A 16814-nucleotide genomic window follows, 5' to 3' on the forward strand; every position below is an offset into this window, starting at 1 on the left:
ATATCAGACATAGACTATGAAACGTATGTACGTGAATCGCAGGTGTAATCGTGGACTCCCAAACGCCTTTTTTCTTCTTTCCGCCACACCATCTCATCAATAATCCTTTCATTGCCCCTCACTCAACACACATCTTACTTCCTCTTAGGACCCTTCATGGTTGTACCTAGACGCTTTTGGAAAACAATCGAATTGCGGGGCTTCTGCTTGCGCTTATGCACACGCTCTGACTTCTTCTTGGACTTAAGTGTGTCGATATCCATCTCTGTGTTTGAGTGGGTAAGCGTTCTGCATTTCAAAACAAGAAGAGAGGCGTGTTCCAAAAGTTGGATTGCCTTAGACTAACCTTCACTGTCGGCGGCCTGGGCCTTGACTGCTGTAATATGAGGTGAGTCGGTATCCTTGAAAAATGATGGTAGTATACGTACCATCCTCGATCTCTTGCTCCTTCTTTGATTTCGTAGGGGGTTCAGGCCGCGGCTGGGCGGCAAGCTCCTGTAGTTTGGCAGCGAGTCTCTCAGTTCTGGCATCGACCACCGGACCGAAGACCTTGGTGCGCAGATTGGCTCTGTTGCGCTTGGAAACGCTGGCTCGCACACTTTTGGCCATTGTATGTATGATAAAAGCGGGGAAAGGGTAAACAGGGTATCAAGACGTGAGGATATGAGCGAGAATTTAAAGGTGATGTTGAAACTGATGTCGGGTGGGAAATAAAATGCTCAAACTGATAACACAATCAACTTTTTTTTTTCCCGATAGGCTCGTCTTATGTCATCCGGAGACCGCACCTGGACACTTCCTAAGGTTCACCGTGCCGACTCGACCTCACCCTTTTGTGACTGGAGTTTGTGGCATTTCACAGTTTACTCCAGTCGAGAGATGTATCGATGCAGAGCCCTTACAATTGGCCTGGCTGAATTGGACCCTTGTCTTTCGAGGAACCCTGGACCAAGTCCTTGATTGCTTTCGCACTTCTCTTATCTGTGTAGTCACAAGCAGCCATGTCGACCAGCCTGTCGTCAGAGGTCGCAACCCTTACGGCCTTCATCAAACCCCTCACAAATCCACAACTGAAAGACTTGTTGAGGTATGAGGGCCTACAGGTATCCGGGTTGAAGGCAACCCTACAGTTCCGCATCATTCAACGTGCGTCAATTCTCCCCGACTCTTGCTTATGGCTTGTTCATTTTGTCCTCCGCATGTTTTACAAATTGTTCTTCAAGTCACTGTTTTGCAACCTATTCTTGTAGGAATATATATACTGACCAACGAACTAGGCATCCAAACCCTCGCGGAATCTGACCCTGTCAGTTTCGATGCTCTCGCTAGGCGCATTCGCGCTACTGCTTTCCCAAACACTGTGCCATATCAGTCACCCTCCAGACCACAATACCAACCGTCACCTGTTTCTCAATCGCCTGCACAAAACCGACCTGCACCACTTGGTGTCTCCATGTCGCCTCACCCATACTCCTCTGGTCCGAGTGCTCCTCACATGAACCCTCCTGCAGCGGCTCATATATCTCCAGGTCCTTTGGTTTTCAAGGAAAGTCCATTTTACACAATCCTGGAGCCTTTAACCGCAGTCGTGGAATGTAAAAGTATGTTACTTGTATTTTTGAACTTTGTTGAACGTCCGTATCTAACTTTACCCAGTTCGCGAACAAACACGAGATAGTGTTGAACTGAAGGTCATGCTATCTCAGCAAGCTGCCTACAGGCTGCAAACAGACTCAAATATCCGAGTGATGGTTTATTGCGCCGGTGATTCAGGCCTCACACAATACACCAAGTCAGACATCGCATTTCCACACCAGGTGGAGCTCAAAGTCAATCTTGATGAAGTTAAAGCCAATCTCAGAGGCCTGAAAAATAGGCCAGGGACCACACAACCCGCAGATGTCACCAACTGGATCCGCAAAAAGCCCAATTACCCAAATAATATCGTCATGACTTACGCCTTGACCCAAAAGGTTGGATGAACTCCTCTCAATTCTGCTCGGTCGATCATCTGTTAGGCCGTTTGATTAACTCCTCCTTGCACAGAAATTCTTTGCGATTGCCAACCTCGTGAAGCAGCATCCGACCGAAGAACTTGTATCGCAGTTGAAGACACGGAAACTGATCTCGAAGGAGCAAGTCTTGCGCGAAAGTAAGAAATCATACCGTTGCCTTCCTTATCTTATACCATGCTAATCTAGAGCTCCAGTGCAAAATCGTGCAAACGACTCGGACATTGTTGCGACATCAAGTGTTATGTCACTTAAATGTCCTCTATCTACCCTGCGCATCCAGGTGCCTTGCCGCTCTATTGTTTGCACACACAACCAATGCTTCGATGCATCTTCATTTCTTGAGTTGCAAAAACAGGCTCCAACCTGGACCTGCCCCGTGTGTTCCAAATCGACTAGCTTTGAGTCTCTGCAGGTTGACCAGTACGTCCCATGTCCCCCTCACATATCTATTTTCTTTTCCTAACCGATCGCATAGGTACGTCGATGACATTCTTCAGTCGACGTCGCCCAACATCGACCAAGTCACGGTTGAACCCAACGGTGTATGGTCAAGGCCCAGTGATTCCGACGCGACCAAATTGGGAGGGATGACTCCCACATCAGATGACGATGACGACGACCTGATTGAGATCAACGAACCCGGAATGCCCGCTGTTAAAAAAGAACCGGGGGCTGCGAACATCGCCTTGGAGCGAACACCTGCACAATCGCAATCGCAGTCACAGTCACGAGAGGCATCGACCCCATCCTCTGCGATGCGCATGTCCAGCAAAAAACGACCTATAGCTCAGGTCATCGACCTCACTGAAAGCGGTGATGAAGATGAAGAGTCCCCTGTTCCCCCTCCTAAACGGCCAGCTACAAGTCTGCCTTCCCGAACATATTCTGGTCAAGATTACCATCTCCCGCCTGCCAGCAGCCCTTTGAATGGCGGGTCATATCCACCGTGAATTTAGATTCTTATTCTAGTCCAGCTTTTTTCAGGCTGATCACCAAGGCATTGGCCGTTTCTTTTTCTGGTGCATATTTTCATGGAGTTCTTGGCGAGGGGAGTCTTCAAGATATCACGAGTGGCTTTGTATCTAAGGGGCAATTGTATGGTTTTTAGTTTTAATCGGTCAATTAACGAAAATATTTTGACTATGGTTATTATTCCCCCTGTTCAAATAATACAACGAGTTATATTTTCTTGTATAAAGTCCAAAGGTCAATATCAGGTGGATTCCGGCATGGAGTTAGCTTAGAACCCCCCCAGCTCCCCCGACTCCCCAACTCCAACTCGCCCATTTCCAGTCCTTCTCATCAACACGCCCTCATTCCATACACCAACCCGGATCACTTGTTAATTTGCTAGACTTTGACGCCTATTGTTGACTCCTTCATAATGTCAATCGACTCAACCTCTCCGTTAAATACCGATCCAAATGCCCGTGTCTTCAGCTCTTCATGCTTCGACTTCCTACTCATAGAATTGGTGCCAATGGCCGAGCGCATGGCAAGGGAACTTGCGACCGAGGGAAAGGAAACAGAAGACGAAGAGGTTAGAGAGACAACATTCTTCCGTCTAGAGTCTTTGGGTTATCGGGTTGGACAAGGTCTTGCGGAGCGGTAGGCCATAAACATCTATCTCCTTTTACACCGGCCCCTTTGCTTTCTTTCTCAGTCCTACAGCGCGCTAACCTATGTCAATCTGTAAAGCTTCGCCCGCGATCGTCCTCGCTTTACCGATAACCTCGACGTGATCAAGTTTCTCTGCAAGGATCTGTGGACAGTCCTATTCAAGAAACAGGTGGATAATTTGAAAACGAACCATCGGGTATGTGCAATACAGGAATGACTGTGGTCGGGGAGATGCGACACCACTGCATTTGCACAAATGTCGATGAGGCTAATGCAGACGATAAATAGGGAGTTTATGTTTTGACCGATAGCGCGTTCAGGCCGTTTGGTAGGATGAGCATGGCGGTGCGGAGTGAAGCAATATCCATGGCGCAGGCAGTAAGCATATCCCCTTTGCGATCAATGAGAGTATCTGTGACTCATAGATTAATCTAGTATCTCTGGTTTCCTTGCGGTATCATACGGGGCGCATTAGCAAATTTGGGTATCAACACGACGGTGCAGGCCGAGACCTCAGATCTACCAGGTGCAACTTTCCAGATCAAAACCCTCCAGCCTCGACCCTGAACATGAGGATCGATGTGCCTGGACTTGGGCTAGCCTTCTAACCAATCACGCCTACTGTATGACTTATGACAGTCTCATCTTGCGGAGAGCTTGTGATTCCTTCAGTTTACTACAAGGGTCATTGATTATTCCAAGTCTCTGGGCTACATGAGACAGGAGACCGAAAGATGCGCAAATATGAACGGTGAAATCTGTACTTCTTTCCATTACAGGTTGGTTGCTACATATATTTGTGCTAAACCTACCCATCAGTCGGACCGTACACTACTCGTGTCTGCTCATTGTTCATAAACTCGTGGTCTCGCATTTAAAGCCTATCTTTCCGAGAGAGAATTGGTTAGCAACGTTCTGCCATTTTCTGGTGTCATCGCGGCCCTGGAGAAACCGGCGAGAAATGTACCGACACAAAGAGACCCACCTGATATATGCGGTGGATGATAGATAGGGGAAGAGGCCTTACTTTGGTGGGGAGTTCTTGGCGAACTCAACACCTTTCTCGATGTTGCCCTGAAGTCCCTTGACGCAAGCCTCAAGGAGCTTCTTCTCCTGCTCGGTAATACCGTCAAGGATGTTAATGGCCTTCTCGGCGCCGTTGGGCTGGATCGAGCATGTCAGTTAGTTGTCTTAAAACTGAAGAATTGAAGACTTACACCGAGTTCCACGGGAGTGGAGAAGAACTCAAGACCGGTGGCCTTGGCAATCTCATCACCACCGGCAACACCGGGCAGGTAGACGAAAGTAGGCTCAACAATGCCCTTCTCGCCCTTGGAAGCCTTGATAACAGCCTCAGCGAATCTAGTATTTGTCAGTCACCACGGTAGCACTGGATTATGGGGTGAGACACATACCTGAAACCGGCAAAGGCCATAGACAGAGTAGCGGAACCAGCACCGTCCTTGGCCTTGACGACCTCGTCACCACCGAACTGGACACCTGTGGAATATCAGCAAATGCATCACATGGGAAGGACGCTCGACGTACGGTTGACAAGAGCATCGTAACGGTCAGCAGGGATCTGGAAGCTGGGGGAAACCTTGCTGAACAGAGGAACAATGGTCTCGCCGGAGTGTCCACCAATCACGGGAACGGTGGCATCAGAGGCGTTCTTGACGCCAGAGAACTCCTGGGTGAAGGTCTCGGCACGAACAACATCGAGGGTGGTCACACCGAACAGACGCTTGGGGTCGAAGACACCGGCGGCCTTGAGGACCTCGGCAGCAATGGGGACGGTAGAGTTAACAGGGTTGGAGATAACAAGGATGAAAGCCTTGGGGGCAAACTCGGCGATGCTCTCAACAAGACCCTTGACAATTCCAGCATTGACCTTGAAGAGGTCGTCACGGGTCATACCGGGCTTGCCTAGATGTTACCGTGGGACGTTAGCAAAACATCACATGCCGATTATCGGATCTACTTACGGGGAATTCCGGCGGGGATGACAACAATGTCAGCACCGGTCAGAGCAAGCTTCAATCCATCATCCTTGGGGAGATAACCAGTGATTTTCTAGTCCATTGTAAGCAGGCTTATTCACCATGATTTCGAAGTATCCAACGTACGGCAACCGAGGAGATGTGAGAGAGATCTGCAGCAACACCGGGGGTGTTGACAACATCGTAGAGGGCAAGGTCATCAACGAGAGGGCAGGCCTTCAGCAAAAGGGAGAGAGGCTAGAGGATCGATTAGCTATGAAACACTGGTATTCCTTGGGGAAGAGGAACCATACCTGGCCAATGCCACCAGCAGCTCCGAGAACAACTACTAAATTAGCAAATGATGTACCAAGCCGAATGCAAACATACCAGCTTTGACCATGATGAGTGATATGTGTGAGAGAGAGAAAGATGGGGGAAGGGAAGGAGAGAAGGGGAACGGTCCGATTTATAAGAGGGGCAGGCACCGGTGAGAGGGGCAACCCCAGACTCTCACTCTTATGTACGACATCGGCTTTTGCACATGTAAGACTTTCCCTATTAACTTATATATATTAGATATATATATATATGTACTTTCAATTCTTTCTATCCTTTACTACCTTACTATATTTCTTCTTTATCCATTATCATTTTCTATACCTACTCTTCAATATCATCCTTCCTCGATCTCTCTACAAGCTCACTACAGCTTTCGACCTTTCTCCAGACTCTCCGGCTATTCTTCCGAGGTATTCTCTTAATCAATACCTAGGCAGTTCCACCCGAGGATTCCCCCGGGTCATCGGGACGTCATATCGGGAAAAGGCGGACTCTATATTCAAAATATACGACCCGGCCATTGTGGCTCGGGCCGACCAGTCGGTTGTTCAGTGAATCAATTTTACTTTTATCCGGTATTAGTTTTGGAAATTTGTTTTCTCTTGCTTTAGAAGGTCTCGGACACGGGTTTTGTGTTTTTTTTTTGTCCTTGGAGCAAGATTGCTAGATTATGGATTTTCAAGTCCAGTGTAGCGTTTCACATACGCCTATCTAGTCTCCCATCTCCCCCAGATCCCCGATCCTTCATGGTCCACAATTCATCCTTGTATCGAGACAAATTTACTCGGACTCCTCGGCCTTCTTGGCCTTGGAGCCACGGGCCTTCTTGGCAGGAGTATCCTTCTTGGGGAGCTGGCTGCGGCGGACGGCGCTGACACGGGCAACGGCCTCCTCGCGGAGATCGGCACGGTAGTTGTTCTTGGCGGTACGGTCGGCAACACCCTTGAAGATCCTGTATTGAGAATAAAGATTAGCACGGGATTGAGAAAGTGACATAAGATTGTATATACTGTATGTCTTAATGCAAAAAGAGATGGGGTTTCGCTTACTTGCGGGTGGAGGTCTTGGGGCCGTAAGTCACGGTAACCAAGTTCTGGCCGGGCTGGTTGGGGTTGCTGGGCTTCTTGGTGGTCACGGCGACACCGTTGTCAGTAGCCTGGACACCGACAGCCTGAATAGAATAGTTAGCGCCATATGTCTTTCAAATAAGAGTGAAAACACCAGCAGTGCAGAGTATAATTACCTTGTTGTTGGCAAAACCGGCATACTATAATGCGCCAAAAGAGACCGTTGTTAGCCATCCATTCCAAAAGAGGTTCATCCATTCCGTTCAATCCCCGATATGTCCCGTACCTTGAAGGAGTGCTTGTTGACCAAGTTGAGGGGGTCGCGGGAGAACTGGAAGCCACCGCCGGAGTTGCGGTTAACCAGGTAGGAGTTCTGGTTACCTATTCCAATTGATGAGCTCGAGTTCGGTTTGCAAAAGCTTTGACATGAAAATTCGAATGGAAAAAATGCGCAGGGTCGGACGTACGGGTGATCTGCCAGACCAGATCGTTGGAGATGTTTGAGGAGGCCATTGTGATATGAGGGGATACTGAGTTGGAGAATGAAAGATCGAAATCGCTATCAAAACCGTCTTCACGTCGATCCAATTGTGTGTGTCTCGAATGCCAAGACCTCAGATTGGACGGGGTCTCGCTAAGGCGGCTACTTTCGGAATAGCCTTGGTGCCTTGGTGCCTTGCTGACTTAATAATCTGATGTCTGAGCTTTTGGATGCCTGGATGCCTTATCACCTGTTTAGTAAGGCAGAACTGACAGCTTCCGGCGACCTCCAGGCTGCCAATAATATGAACGCGATGCTGACGTTGCCCCCTCCGGGCCCTTTCTTCTAGTAACAACCACTCTAATCTTCACATGCCTTCTTCATCGATGGCTTTTTGCCTGATGTGACACTTCATTCCTTACTTCTTTCTTAGTGAATACCCTCAAAGAGCGCCAACGCCTTGCCGCAATATCGCAAAGCTTCTATACTACCTTACCACTCCACACCGGAATCTTCACCAGTATCCCTCATCATGACCTACATTCTTTTTTATTTCCTACTCTTTTCAGTTATTATCGGCGGGACAGGTAAGTAAAGTGTCCTTCCAGATCTAAAGGAAACAAAGCAATCATTCATAATGGATTTGGTCCTAATTGCACCATAGCGTTATATCTCACACGGTCACGATGGATGCCATTAGTCCAAGTGCCTGATTATATTTATCACCGTCTTCCCTCAAGCTTCACCGCTGATCTCGAAGCCGGCCTAAGCTCGTCACAATTCGACATTACTGCAAATCTTGCAGATGGGGATTCGAGGGCTGGCTTGGATCAACGAGCAAAGACCGAGGTGAAGAAAATCATGAAGAATCGCAAGGTCAACTTTGATGAAGCGCGCAGAATTTACACGGAGCAGCGATTTGCAAAGAATAACATCGGACCTGACGGCCGGCCAAGAGACCCCAAATTCGTCTCGTTTTCGTGATTCGCCTACAGACATATCACCAGTTCTAGCTTGGTTTTTTCACCACTTTCGGGGCGGTCATCCTGCTAGCAGAGCCCATACAAGCAGGGACCACGGCTTTTGCGCAGTAATATGTCGCCTTCGCTATCGGAGCGCTCGGGGTACTACGATTTACCACATTGGCTGGTGCATTTCTTGTCTCTGTGAATGATCCTTGGCAATTGAACCCTATTAGGTCGATGTGTTATCAAAATACAACAAGTCCGTTTGTTTTGTCCGTGTCAAGTAAACACTTAGTATTACATATTACCATCCAGCGCTGCCAATAGTCAGCCAGCGCCGAGGCACAGTTTGATCCACCCCCACATAAACAGATTTGAGGTAACCAAGCAATAGAGAACATCAAACACGTGGACCAGCGCTTTGGCCCTTGGGTCGTCAAATCATATAAAAAAAAAACCACCACCGTCCATAGTGACAAGCGCATAACTTTTGGTGGGGTAGGGATCATCAAGACAAAATGCCACTTGAGATCACCGGTTGCCTCCATATCCAGGCTGTTGGAAGCCCGGTGGCAATGAAGGAGCCCCAGCTGGAGGTCCAAATCCAGGCGGCGGCGCAAACCCAGGGGGAGCTGCAGCCTGTGGGACGAAGGGCGGTTGACCTGCACCATTGAATCCAGGTGGTAAGAATGCCTGTGGGCCGCCGTAGCCAGCCTGGGAAGGCGGAGGTCGGGCTGGGAGCCCTGGAGGTGGGGTATTGAGTGAAGGGACGGGAGGTGGAACATGTCGGCTTGGAGGAGGGACGGCCTGGTAGGGCATTGGAGGGGGTGCGTTCTGGTAGGGCATAACTGGTGGCATACCCCGATTCATACCCAAGTCGGGTGTGTGTGACGGGGCTGTGCTCAAAGGTCGAGAGATGTCGCCATTGGACATGGCAGGCGTTGCTGGAACGCCCGGAGGAGCGCCGGGAAATTGAGGAGGTTGCTGAGTCGGCGGTTGTACATTATGCTTCCGAGCCTGGGCTGCCAGCATTCGCTCCGCTTCATCACCATGTCTCTCGCCTTTCCCATCCTTCTTGTATGCGTACTGTACCGAAACCTGTTTGTTCATCAGGTACTGCCCATTCATGTTGGCAATAGCTGCGTCCGATGATTCGAAATCGGCAAAAGAAACAAATCCATATCCTTTAGAGAGATTGTTGTCATCGCGCGCAATCTGTTATGATAAAAAGGCTGTTAACAATGTCCATCTTGCTGGTATAAGGGAGAAATCTCACTTTAGGCGGATTGACAAGGTTACCAAACCGGCTGAATGTATCAAAGAGAACTTGCTCGGCAACCATAGGATCAAGATTGCCCACGAACAGCTCTGCGCCAATTTCCACGGTCTTTTGCTTATCAGCTGACGCCTTGTTAACACGAATGGGTTTGCCATGTAGACGGATTCCATTCATGATCTTCGATGCATATTCGGCATCTTCCTCGCTGATGAACTCAACAAATCCATATCCCTGGTGTAGCTGCGTGACTCGGTCTTTGGGAAGGTGAACGTTAACGATGCGCCCGGCCTGCAGCATCAGTTCCCATACCAGGCTGTCTGTGACCCGTTCATCGAGGTTTCCGATGTACACGGTTGCCTCCTTATCTTGTTCCCTGGGTTGAGTTAGCATTGGGGCTCTGGGGTGAGGAAATATGATCTTACCAATGCCTTGCGTTGGACATGGTGAATTAGTTGGAGTGAGAAAGGGAGGGGAAAAAAGCTCCCCCTAAAGGAAAAGAAGTCAAATATCCACGTGCAATCAATTGGCTAGAAAAATCTAGCTGGTAGGAGACCAACAAAGTAGACCGAGGGGAAGTAGAAAGGTAGTGAAGTGTGAAGGTGTTGAGGTGCAGGAAATCCGGAGGTGAGGATCAGTGACCTTTCCCGAAAACTTTTGATTCCGCGAACCCTCCCCGTTTCCACTTCATCTATCAACCATATCTCCCACTATTCACCCGGATCGAATCTGAATCGATATCAAGTCATTCCTCTTGGTCCCTTTGAAACCCTCCAACTTCAGCTTCATAAATTCACAATGGTTCAATTCTCTGAGGAGACCAAGGTTAGTCGCAACCCCGATCGTCCATTCATCTTAAGACCAGGTCTCTAACTCTCTTTTTTCAATTTATTTAGGAGCGCGTCTCGAAGGTCATTGATATTTCTCGCGTGGCAATTCACTAGTGAGCCCTATACCACCTACATGCCACCCTCCGAGCTGACCGGCGATAACCATCTAGCGGATACTTGCCTCTGATTGTCTATTTGGGTATGTATATCCCCCTTTGACGTTCTCAGCGCAATATGCTAACAACGAGAAAACAGGCTACACCTACAGCGAGCCCAAGCCCACATTGTTCAGGTACGCTGCTCAACTCGTTGGGTTCCAGCCGTCATTACTAACTTCATACCCAGATTGTTCTCGCCCCTCGCCTAAACTACGCGTTGGCTGGAGAAACGATACGGGATATGTGGATGGGGTGGAGATTCCCCAGTATATTCTTGGATGACCCTTTGACCATACCCTCTGTGAGGGGTGGTGGGTTTGAATATCTGGATATCACTTTTTGAAGCTTGTGAAAGCTGGATGATTTTGTATTTTTAAGTCTTTGGCCGAATATTTGTCTTTGGTACGGAAATGCTGTGACCTTGTGATAATTCGGAGTAAACACTGGGCTTTGTATAAATAAAGGAAAAGAAAATCAGTATAAGAACGTATATTCTGTATGTTACTAGAGTACTCGGTCTGTACGGAGTTACTCGGCGGTCACATGTTCTGATATCCTCGGGATATCCATTCCCGATCTCATCTTCTTTCTTATCTTCCTCTGATATCTTTTTCCATACACACCATCCTTCCATATCTGTCTCTGTGTGTTCAAATCCCATCTTCTTTGGAGGCAGGTTCATGACTGGTCAAGATGCCTTCTCGACATCCTTTGTGGAGACCGTAGCGGGATTCACAGCGGGAATTGTGTCAACTCTATCGCTACATCCTCTTGACATGATCAAAACAAGGTTACAAGGCAAGCTTCAGTATTCTATTAGCTCCAATTGGGGTATATAGTAACTAATTTGTTTTGATATATGTAGTCGATCGATCATCTTCCCGATTTGGGGGTTCACTGCGAATCATTCGCAAGATCTTCTATAATGAGGGTGGCTATGCTGCTTTTTACCGCGGACTTTCTCCCAATCTCATCGGAAATTCCACAAGTTGGGGGTTGTACTTCTTATGCTACAGCAGCCTGAAGGATACCATTCGAAAGCATCGTGAGCAGAGGAAGCAGATTCTCACATCGTCTGATTATCTTCTCGCATCTGGCAGTGCAGGTATACACATATCATGTCCTATCAAATGTCGTTCTTCTGTTCCTTCATTAACCTGTGGACTTCCATAGGTGTTATTACGTCGGTCCTCACCAATCCAATCTGGGTGATCAAAACTCGCATGTTGTCAACGGGTTCCCAGGCTCCAGGGGCGTATTCTTCATTTGCTTCTGGGGCAAAACAAATATACCAAGGGGAAGGAATACGCGGCTTCTACCGAGGTCTCGTACCAGCCCTGTTTGGTGTCAGCCACGGTGCCCTTCAGTTTATGGCATATGAGCAGTTGAAGCTTTTCAGACTTCGGTCGATGAATACCGGCTCAACTGAGAGCAGCCATTTGGGAGCCGAACGGGCGCTGGGTAATGTTGATTTTTTTGCCATCTCCGGTCTATCAAAAGTCTTCGCTGGCAGTGTGACGTATCCTTACCAAGTAATTAGGTCCCGGTTGCAAACTTATCAGGCCCATCTGATTTACCGCGGGGCTATTGATGTCATTTTCCAGGTATGGGCCCAAGAAGGGATTGCAGGTTTCTATAAGGGTCTTGGTCCAAATCTGTTCCGGGTACTTCCAAGCACGTGGGTGACTTTCCTGGTATACGAGAATACCAAGGTCTACCTATCCCGGCTGTCACAAAATCCATGGAAACCTTCATACTAATTCTTCCTTGCACCCATTTGATCGTACTAGAGACTGCCTGAGGCTCTACTATAACCTCGGTAGTACCGTCAGTATAATGTTAAAATATTAATGTCCGCTTGTCATGAAGAAAATGAGCTCCTTAGATATAAGAAGGATCTTTCATGGTTGCAATACAATGTTTAAAATGTAATACCAATCAAGCAGCGATATAAAAAAAGATCCATGAATGGCATCGTCAAAAGCTTGATATCTAGAATTCAACTGTACATATAACCACCCCTTTATCGATCAACGCTAGTCATTTGGCATGACTTTTAACGTAGCAGATTGAAGAATAGAGTCACGCGTTCATAATCAACATCTGACCCAGGGGGCCAGATTTCGGGACTCCTCTTGCCGGCCCAGCAATAGCTTCCAAGTCAACCTTCGTCATGCCAGGGTGCAGATGTATATCATATGAGAGTGTATTGGCATCGCCAGATGGATGTAGACGCTGCATACCCATGAGTGCAACAATTTTTACCTGCCGCTGGGAAGTACTGGGCGCTAAACGAGGCCTGACTGTCAGTACATTGTGCGATGGAGGGAGATGGATTGTGATATTCTGTTGCGAAACAAGCGACGAAGGCGGGATATCTAAGCAGAAGTCGTGTTGCAACGACAAAGAGGGATGCGTAGATATCTGAACGTTGCGAATGAGAGCCATCTTTGGATCTGGTTCATAGTTAGCTACAAATTCAATTGAATTCGATGTGAGTCGAACCTTGGCCTGGTCGCCTCAGAAGCGAATCCATGGGCGATGGATTAAGATGCGGCTGGTAGGCTAACAAGGGGTCAGCAAAGGCTGGAAGCCGAGTGTCACTTGCGCTATGCGACAAAATATCAACTAAGCGTAACATACCAGAAGCTGAAGATGAATGCCGGGTGACATCCGAAGAGACATCAAAAGACGCATTGGGCGGATTTTGCGAAGTGGACATGGCCACGGCGGTTGTGTTTGTTGCCGAGCTCGGTAGGCCTTGGGCACTCATAGAACCGTTCTGTTGTTGCTCCGAGCCGGATGGTGTGGCTGTGGTGCTAGACCTGGGACTGTCAAGTTGCCCCCCATGAGACCATCCTCGATGAGATCTAGTGATTTCTTGGGGTGCTAATCCAGCTCCGGCATTGTCTTGCTTAGGGCCTTGGGATTCGTTCTTGAATGTGACATCTGAGGGTTGTCCATCGTCCTTGGATAGTGTATCGGAGCTCTGTCCAGGCATTTTCAAGGTTAACCTCTGCGCCACTGGGGGCACAGGTGTGCCCACTTTCAATTTGATGCGAGGCATCTCAGGGGTTCCATCTACCTGAAGGGGATCCGGAACAAGCTTTTTGGCTTCCGCAACCCGTCGGCGGAAGTGATCCTGGTTCCCAAATGTCAGCGTGCTGAAGGGAAAGGCTGAACCGTAGCAGAATAAGCTTACCTCCAAAAACCCCGCAAGAATAGAGATATCGCTGTCATCTTCATTGTACTCTCTAGCATTTCGCCATACATAGCTGACCTCTTCTTCAAATGACTGCCAGGTGGGATATGCGGTGGTCCTGGATGAATTCTTCCTGCTGTCTGTACCGCGAACTCTCTTTTGGATGCTCCGTAAGGACACGGGATGTTGAATGATCTCATAATAGTCTCGGTAGATATTCCGATCTGGTTTGCCAATGAACGGGTAAGAAACATCCTCGCCACTAGTTCGGGTCATCAGCATGGAGCAAAGGATCAGGATCAGTAATAATTACTCGGAGTCTTTGAGCCGTGTCAGCTCGGACATAATCTTGTCCTGTGCAGTCTGAAGACTATCACCTTCAAAATCCGCCTCGGCCTCGGACTCGGCCTGCGACTCCGGAGTTTGATCTGGCTCCTCTGGTGGCTCTGAGTCCAGATGCGACGACGCACGATTGGACTCTTCGGTAATGATATCATCATCCTATTACACGCAGTACCGATTGAATTAGCAATTGAAATATGTGATCCGATCTATACACTCAAAGAACCAATGTAGGATAGTGAATGACATTCGAACAGTGCAGGTCGAGCTGCCAAAATCACAATGTCGCGAACTCTTATTCAATTGTCTGATACTTACGGAAACCTTTCGTCGTTTCGTTCTACGAAACTTCATATCTGGGGAAGCTGCGGCAGCGGCTCGTCGTTTTGAGGTCATCTTGGATTACTTCTGATAACGTCCCGAGTCGCGAGTTGAGTCACACATTGAAGATGGTACCTAATCTGTGACCGAATACCACAGTAGAAGTGGAAATACGGATTTAATGGAGGGGCAAATTGATTGAAAGAATTACAAGTAGTGATAGAATATGGTAAAGGGAGGTATTCGCATAGACATTCCTCATCTCAAGACGTGTTGTAGACGCGTCGGCGGAGCCATCCCGCCTTAGGTAAGGTGGCCTCGGGGGGTATCCATGTATCATAGATACGTGTTTATGATACCAGACAGTATCATCCGTTACAGGTACCAATATTCAGGGCTTGAATGTAAGCTCAAATGCTTTACGTATGTAAATCCTGTATCCCTGGTCTTAATACTGTGTAATTCTGGTACTCATTACGTACTGCAAATGCAAGCCTGAGTCCCCACCACGTGACTGGAGCTCATTGGGCTGACACCTGAGGCACCAAGTGGTTGTTTCCCCCCCCACTATTTTCCCGAGTCCCGCAAAACAAGTCCCGGTGATTGTTGTTTCTACAACTCGCACCTCTTTTCTCTATCGCGTCACACTCTCGCCTGATCACTCATCCTCGATACTTTGATTCCCCAATATCAAATTATCTTACATAAGCATCGGGTCTCTATCAGAGCCCTGTGAGCGTACGTTTCCGTTGTCGCTACATGCGATAATCATTGAGCCACATTGTGAGGCGCATCCTCAATCTACTTGTTTACTTTGCCCTTGTTGCTTGGACACATGGAACATACCTATCCTGACGACCCGTGTGTATAGGAGATCTTATATTGCCATTTCTTCTCATTCCGCTATCACAATGGACATCGACCCAGCTAGGCGCAACAAGAAGCCCCGCCTCCTCTTGGAGACGGAGCGCGAGAAGCTTGATGAATTCGTGGACTCTATTCACTACTCCGCAAGGTGAGGACCCAATGCTATTGCGCCGGACTCTCCATTGACCCCTCTATATAGATACAACGACGACAAATTCGAATACCGCCATGTGCAGCTCCCGAAGAACATGCTCAAAAAAATCCCCGCAGACTACTTCGACAGCGCCAAGGGAACTCTGAAATTGCTTTGGGAGGAGGAATGGCGGGCTCTGGGTATCACACAAGTATGTTGGACATAATCTCGAGGTGTGTATGAGTTCTAACAATGCACGCGCAGAGCTTGGGATGGGAGCATTACGAGGTGCATGAACCAGAACCTCATATATTATTGTTCAAGTAGGTTATTTGCGAATGGTTTCCTCGACTGTCTCACTAACTGCCTTATAGGCGCCCACTCAACTACCAGCCCCCTCTGCAACAATAAGTTAGTCATTGATCTGATCGGCGGCGTTGTGCTTGGAAATATGAGCAGTTGAGAAGACATTGCTTTATGGTTGTAGGCGCACGCGTTCGCACTATTGCTCATTAGCGTCCACAAAAGCTTCACAATTGAAGTACTGGAATGAGACCAAGTTTCATTTTCTCCTTGTCCGCCTTTTCATTGACACGCTAGACCCCGGGGCCAGGCCCTCTCTCTATTATGCCATACGAAAGACCAACATCTCTCTTGTCGCGGACGCCTGGGCTGTTCTAGCGGGACCATCAAATGGATTTTTTTGGCCGACGATTTTCCCTACTGGATGGTGGTGAGGTTGCTACTGGTGCCGCGCTTCATCGCCCCCTGGACTTGGTGTGAGTATCTGGAAAAATCCCCTCAGTCAAGTTATCCTTCATTGAAGAATACCGTGACCAAGACCTAGACCTCCTCTACTGGGCCCGTCCCTTTAGCCGATGTCAGAGGGGAAGCAAAGAGACCAAGTATTTGCAAGGGGGCGGAAAGATAGATGCATCCCCAAGCCATCTACTTAGTGTCGTTGGTTATTTGGTCTCCAGCTTTAGTTGCCTCCCGGATAGTTCACTCATGATTAACAAATCAAGTAAATTCTCTCATCCATTCCCACACATTCCCACACAGTCTACAACTTCACTATGTAGTCAGTCGTTTTTGTCACTCGGCTAATTCATCACGTTGAAATCACGGAGATGATCAAGGCTCATACAGAGCATTTTCAACTCAGAATCCTATGGCTTCTTATGCATATACATTATTTATTTTCAGTCACCGTACC

The 16814-nt window shown here is 48.1% G+C and overlaps 11 protein-coding genes across 11 annotated transcripts; 6 read left to right on the top strand and 5 right to left on the bottom strand.

Moving 5' to 3' along the window:
* Positions 1-134: 134 nt before the first annotated feature.
* Positions 135-609, bottom strand: N7500_001898 (DUF2423 domain-containing protein; the record flags this gene model as incomplete). The annotated part of the gene is made up of 3 exons (XM_056673044.1): positions 135-265; positions 347-376; positions 429-609. The coding sequence occupies 3 exons, from the start codon at positions 607-609 to the stop codon at positions 135-137; spliced, it is 342 nt and encodes a 113-aa protein (XP_056536563.1).
* A 392-nt stretch (positions 610-1001) lies between these two features.
* N7500_001899 (transcriptional regulator family: Zinc finger MIZ-type) lies at positions 1002-2965 on the top strand (the record flags this gene model as incomplete). The annotated part of the gene is made up of 6 exons (XM_056673045.1): positions 1002-1146; positions 1278-1601; positions 1657-1973; positions 2047-2152; positions 2210-2435; positions 2491-2965. 6 exons carry the CDS (start codon positions 1002-1004, stop codon positions 2963-2965), a joined length of 1593 nt encoding a protein of 530 aa, XP_056536564.1.
* Positions 2966-3399: 434 nt separating this feature from the next.
* Positions 3400-4202, top strand: N7500_001900 (trafficking protein particle complex subunit; the record flags this gene model as incomplete). The annotated part of the gene is made up of 4 exons (XM_056673046.1): positions 3400-3623; positions 3714-3831; positions 3924-4013; positions 4071-4202. The coding sequence occupies 4 exons, from the start codon at positions 3400-3402 to the stop codon at positions 4200-4202; spliced, it is 564 nt and encodes a 187-aa protein (XP_056536565.1).
* Positions 4203-4658: 456 nt separating this feature from the next.
* Positions 4659-6017, bottom strand: N7500_001901 (malate dehydrogenase; the record flags this gene model as incomplete). Its single annotated transcript, XM_056673047.1, has 8 exons — positions 4659-4799; positions 4853-4997; positions 5051-5135; positions 5184-5561; positions 5621-5708; positions 5762-5872; positions 5929-5960; positions 6005-6017. 8 exons carry the CDS (start codon positions 6015-6017, stop codon positions 4659-4661), a joined length of 993 nt encoding a protein of 330 aa, XP_056536566.1.
* A 719-nt stretch (positions 6018-6736) lies between these two features.
* On the bottom strand, positions 6737-7536 carry N7500_001902 (uncharacterized protein; the record flags this gene model as incomplete). The annotated part of the gene is made up of 5 exons (XM_056673048.1): positions 6737-6908; positions 7006-7127; positions 7200-7223; positions 7310-7404; positions 7491-7536. The coding sequence occupies 5 exons, from the start codon at positions 7534-7536 to the stop codon at positions 6737-6739; spliced, it is 459 nt and encodes a 152-aa protein (XP_056536567.1).
* Positions 7537-8036: 500 nt separating this feature from the next.
* N7500_001903 (DUF2015 domain-containing protein) lies at positions 8037-8488 on the top strand (the record flags this gene model as incomplete). Its single annotated transcript, XM_056673049.1, has 2 exons — positions 8037-8091; positions 8169-8488. The coding sequence occupies 2 exons, from the start codon at positions 8037-8039 to the stop codon at positions 8486-8488; spliced, it is 375 nt and encodes a 124-aa protein (XP_056536568.1).
* A 512-nt stretch (positions 8489-9000) lies between these two features.
* N7500_001904 (U2 snRNP complex subunit HSH49) lies at positions 9001-10190 on the bottom strand (the record flags this gene model as incomplete). The annotated part of the gene is made up of 3 exons (XM_056673050.1): positions 9001-9684; positions 9746-10121; positions 10171-10190. 3 exons carry the CDS (start codon positions 10188-10190, stop codon positions 9001-9003), a joined length of 1080 nt encoding a protein of 359 aa, XP_056536569.1.
* Positions 10191-10543: 353 nt separating this feature from the next.
* Positions 10544-10942, top strand: N7500_001905 (mitochondrial import receptor subunit TOM7; the record flags this gene model as incomplete). Its single annotated transcript, XM_056673051.1, has 5 exons — positions 10544-10570; positions 10642-10688; positions 10746-10774; positions 10831-10867; positions 10921-10942. 5 exons carry the CDS (start codon positions 10544-10546, stop codon positions 10940-10942), a joined length of 162 nt encoding a protein of 53 aa, XP_056536570.1.
* A 471-nt stretch (positions 10943-11413) lies between these two features.
* Positions 11414-12493, top strand: N7500_001906 (putative mitochondrial folate carrier protein Flx1; the record flags this gene model as incomplete). The annotated part of the gene is made up of 3 exons (XM_056673052.1): positions 11414-11564; positions 11599-11838; positions 11907-12493. The coding sequence occupies 3 exons, from the start codon at positions 11414-11416 to the stop codon at positions 12491-12493; spliced, it is 978 nt and encodes a 325-aa protein (XP_056536571.1).
* A 322-nt stretch (positions 12494-12815) lies between these two features.
* On the bottom strand, positions 12816-14673 carry N7500_001907 (bromodomain-containing protein; the record flags this gene model as incomplete). Its single annotated transcript, XM_056673053.1, has 6 exons — positions 12816-13189; positions 13239-13319; positions 13377-13875; positions 13936-14197; positions 14249-14436; positions 14596-14673. The coding sequence occupies 6 exons, from the start codon at positions 14671-14673 to the stop codon at positions 12816-12818; spliced, it is 1482 nt and encodes a 493-aa protein (XP_056536572.1).
* A 635-nt stretch (positions 14674-15308) lies between these two features.
* Positions 15309-16009, top strand: N7500_001908 (cyclin-dependent protein kinase regulatory subunit CKS1; the record flags this gene model as incomplete). The annotated part of the gene is made up of 4 exons (XM_056673054.1): positions 15309-15613; positions 15665-15809; positions 15863-15921; positions 15973-16009. Coding segments are annotated over 4 exons (546 nt in total), but the record flags the coding sequence as incomplete, so codon positions are not given.
* Positions 16010-16814: the final 805 nt, after the last annotated feature.

The sequence above is a fragment of the Penicillium coprophilum genome, assembly GCF_028826855.1.
Source record: "Penicillium coprophilum strain IBT 35676 chromosome Unknown utg000002l_segment0_segment0, whole genome shotgun sequence".
Lineage (NCBI taxonomy): Eukaryota > Fungi > Ascomycota > Eurotiomycetes > Eurotiales > Aspergillaceae > Penicillium > Penicillium coprophilum.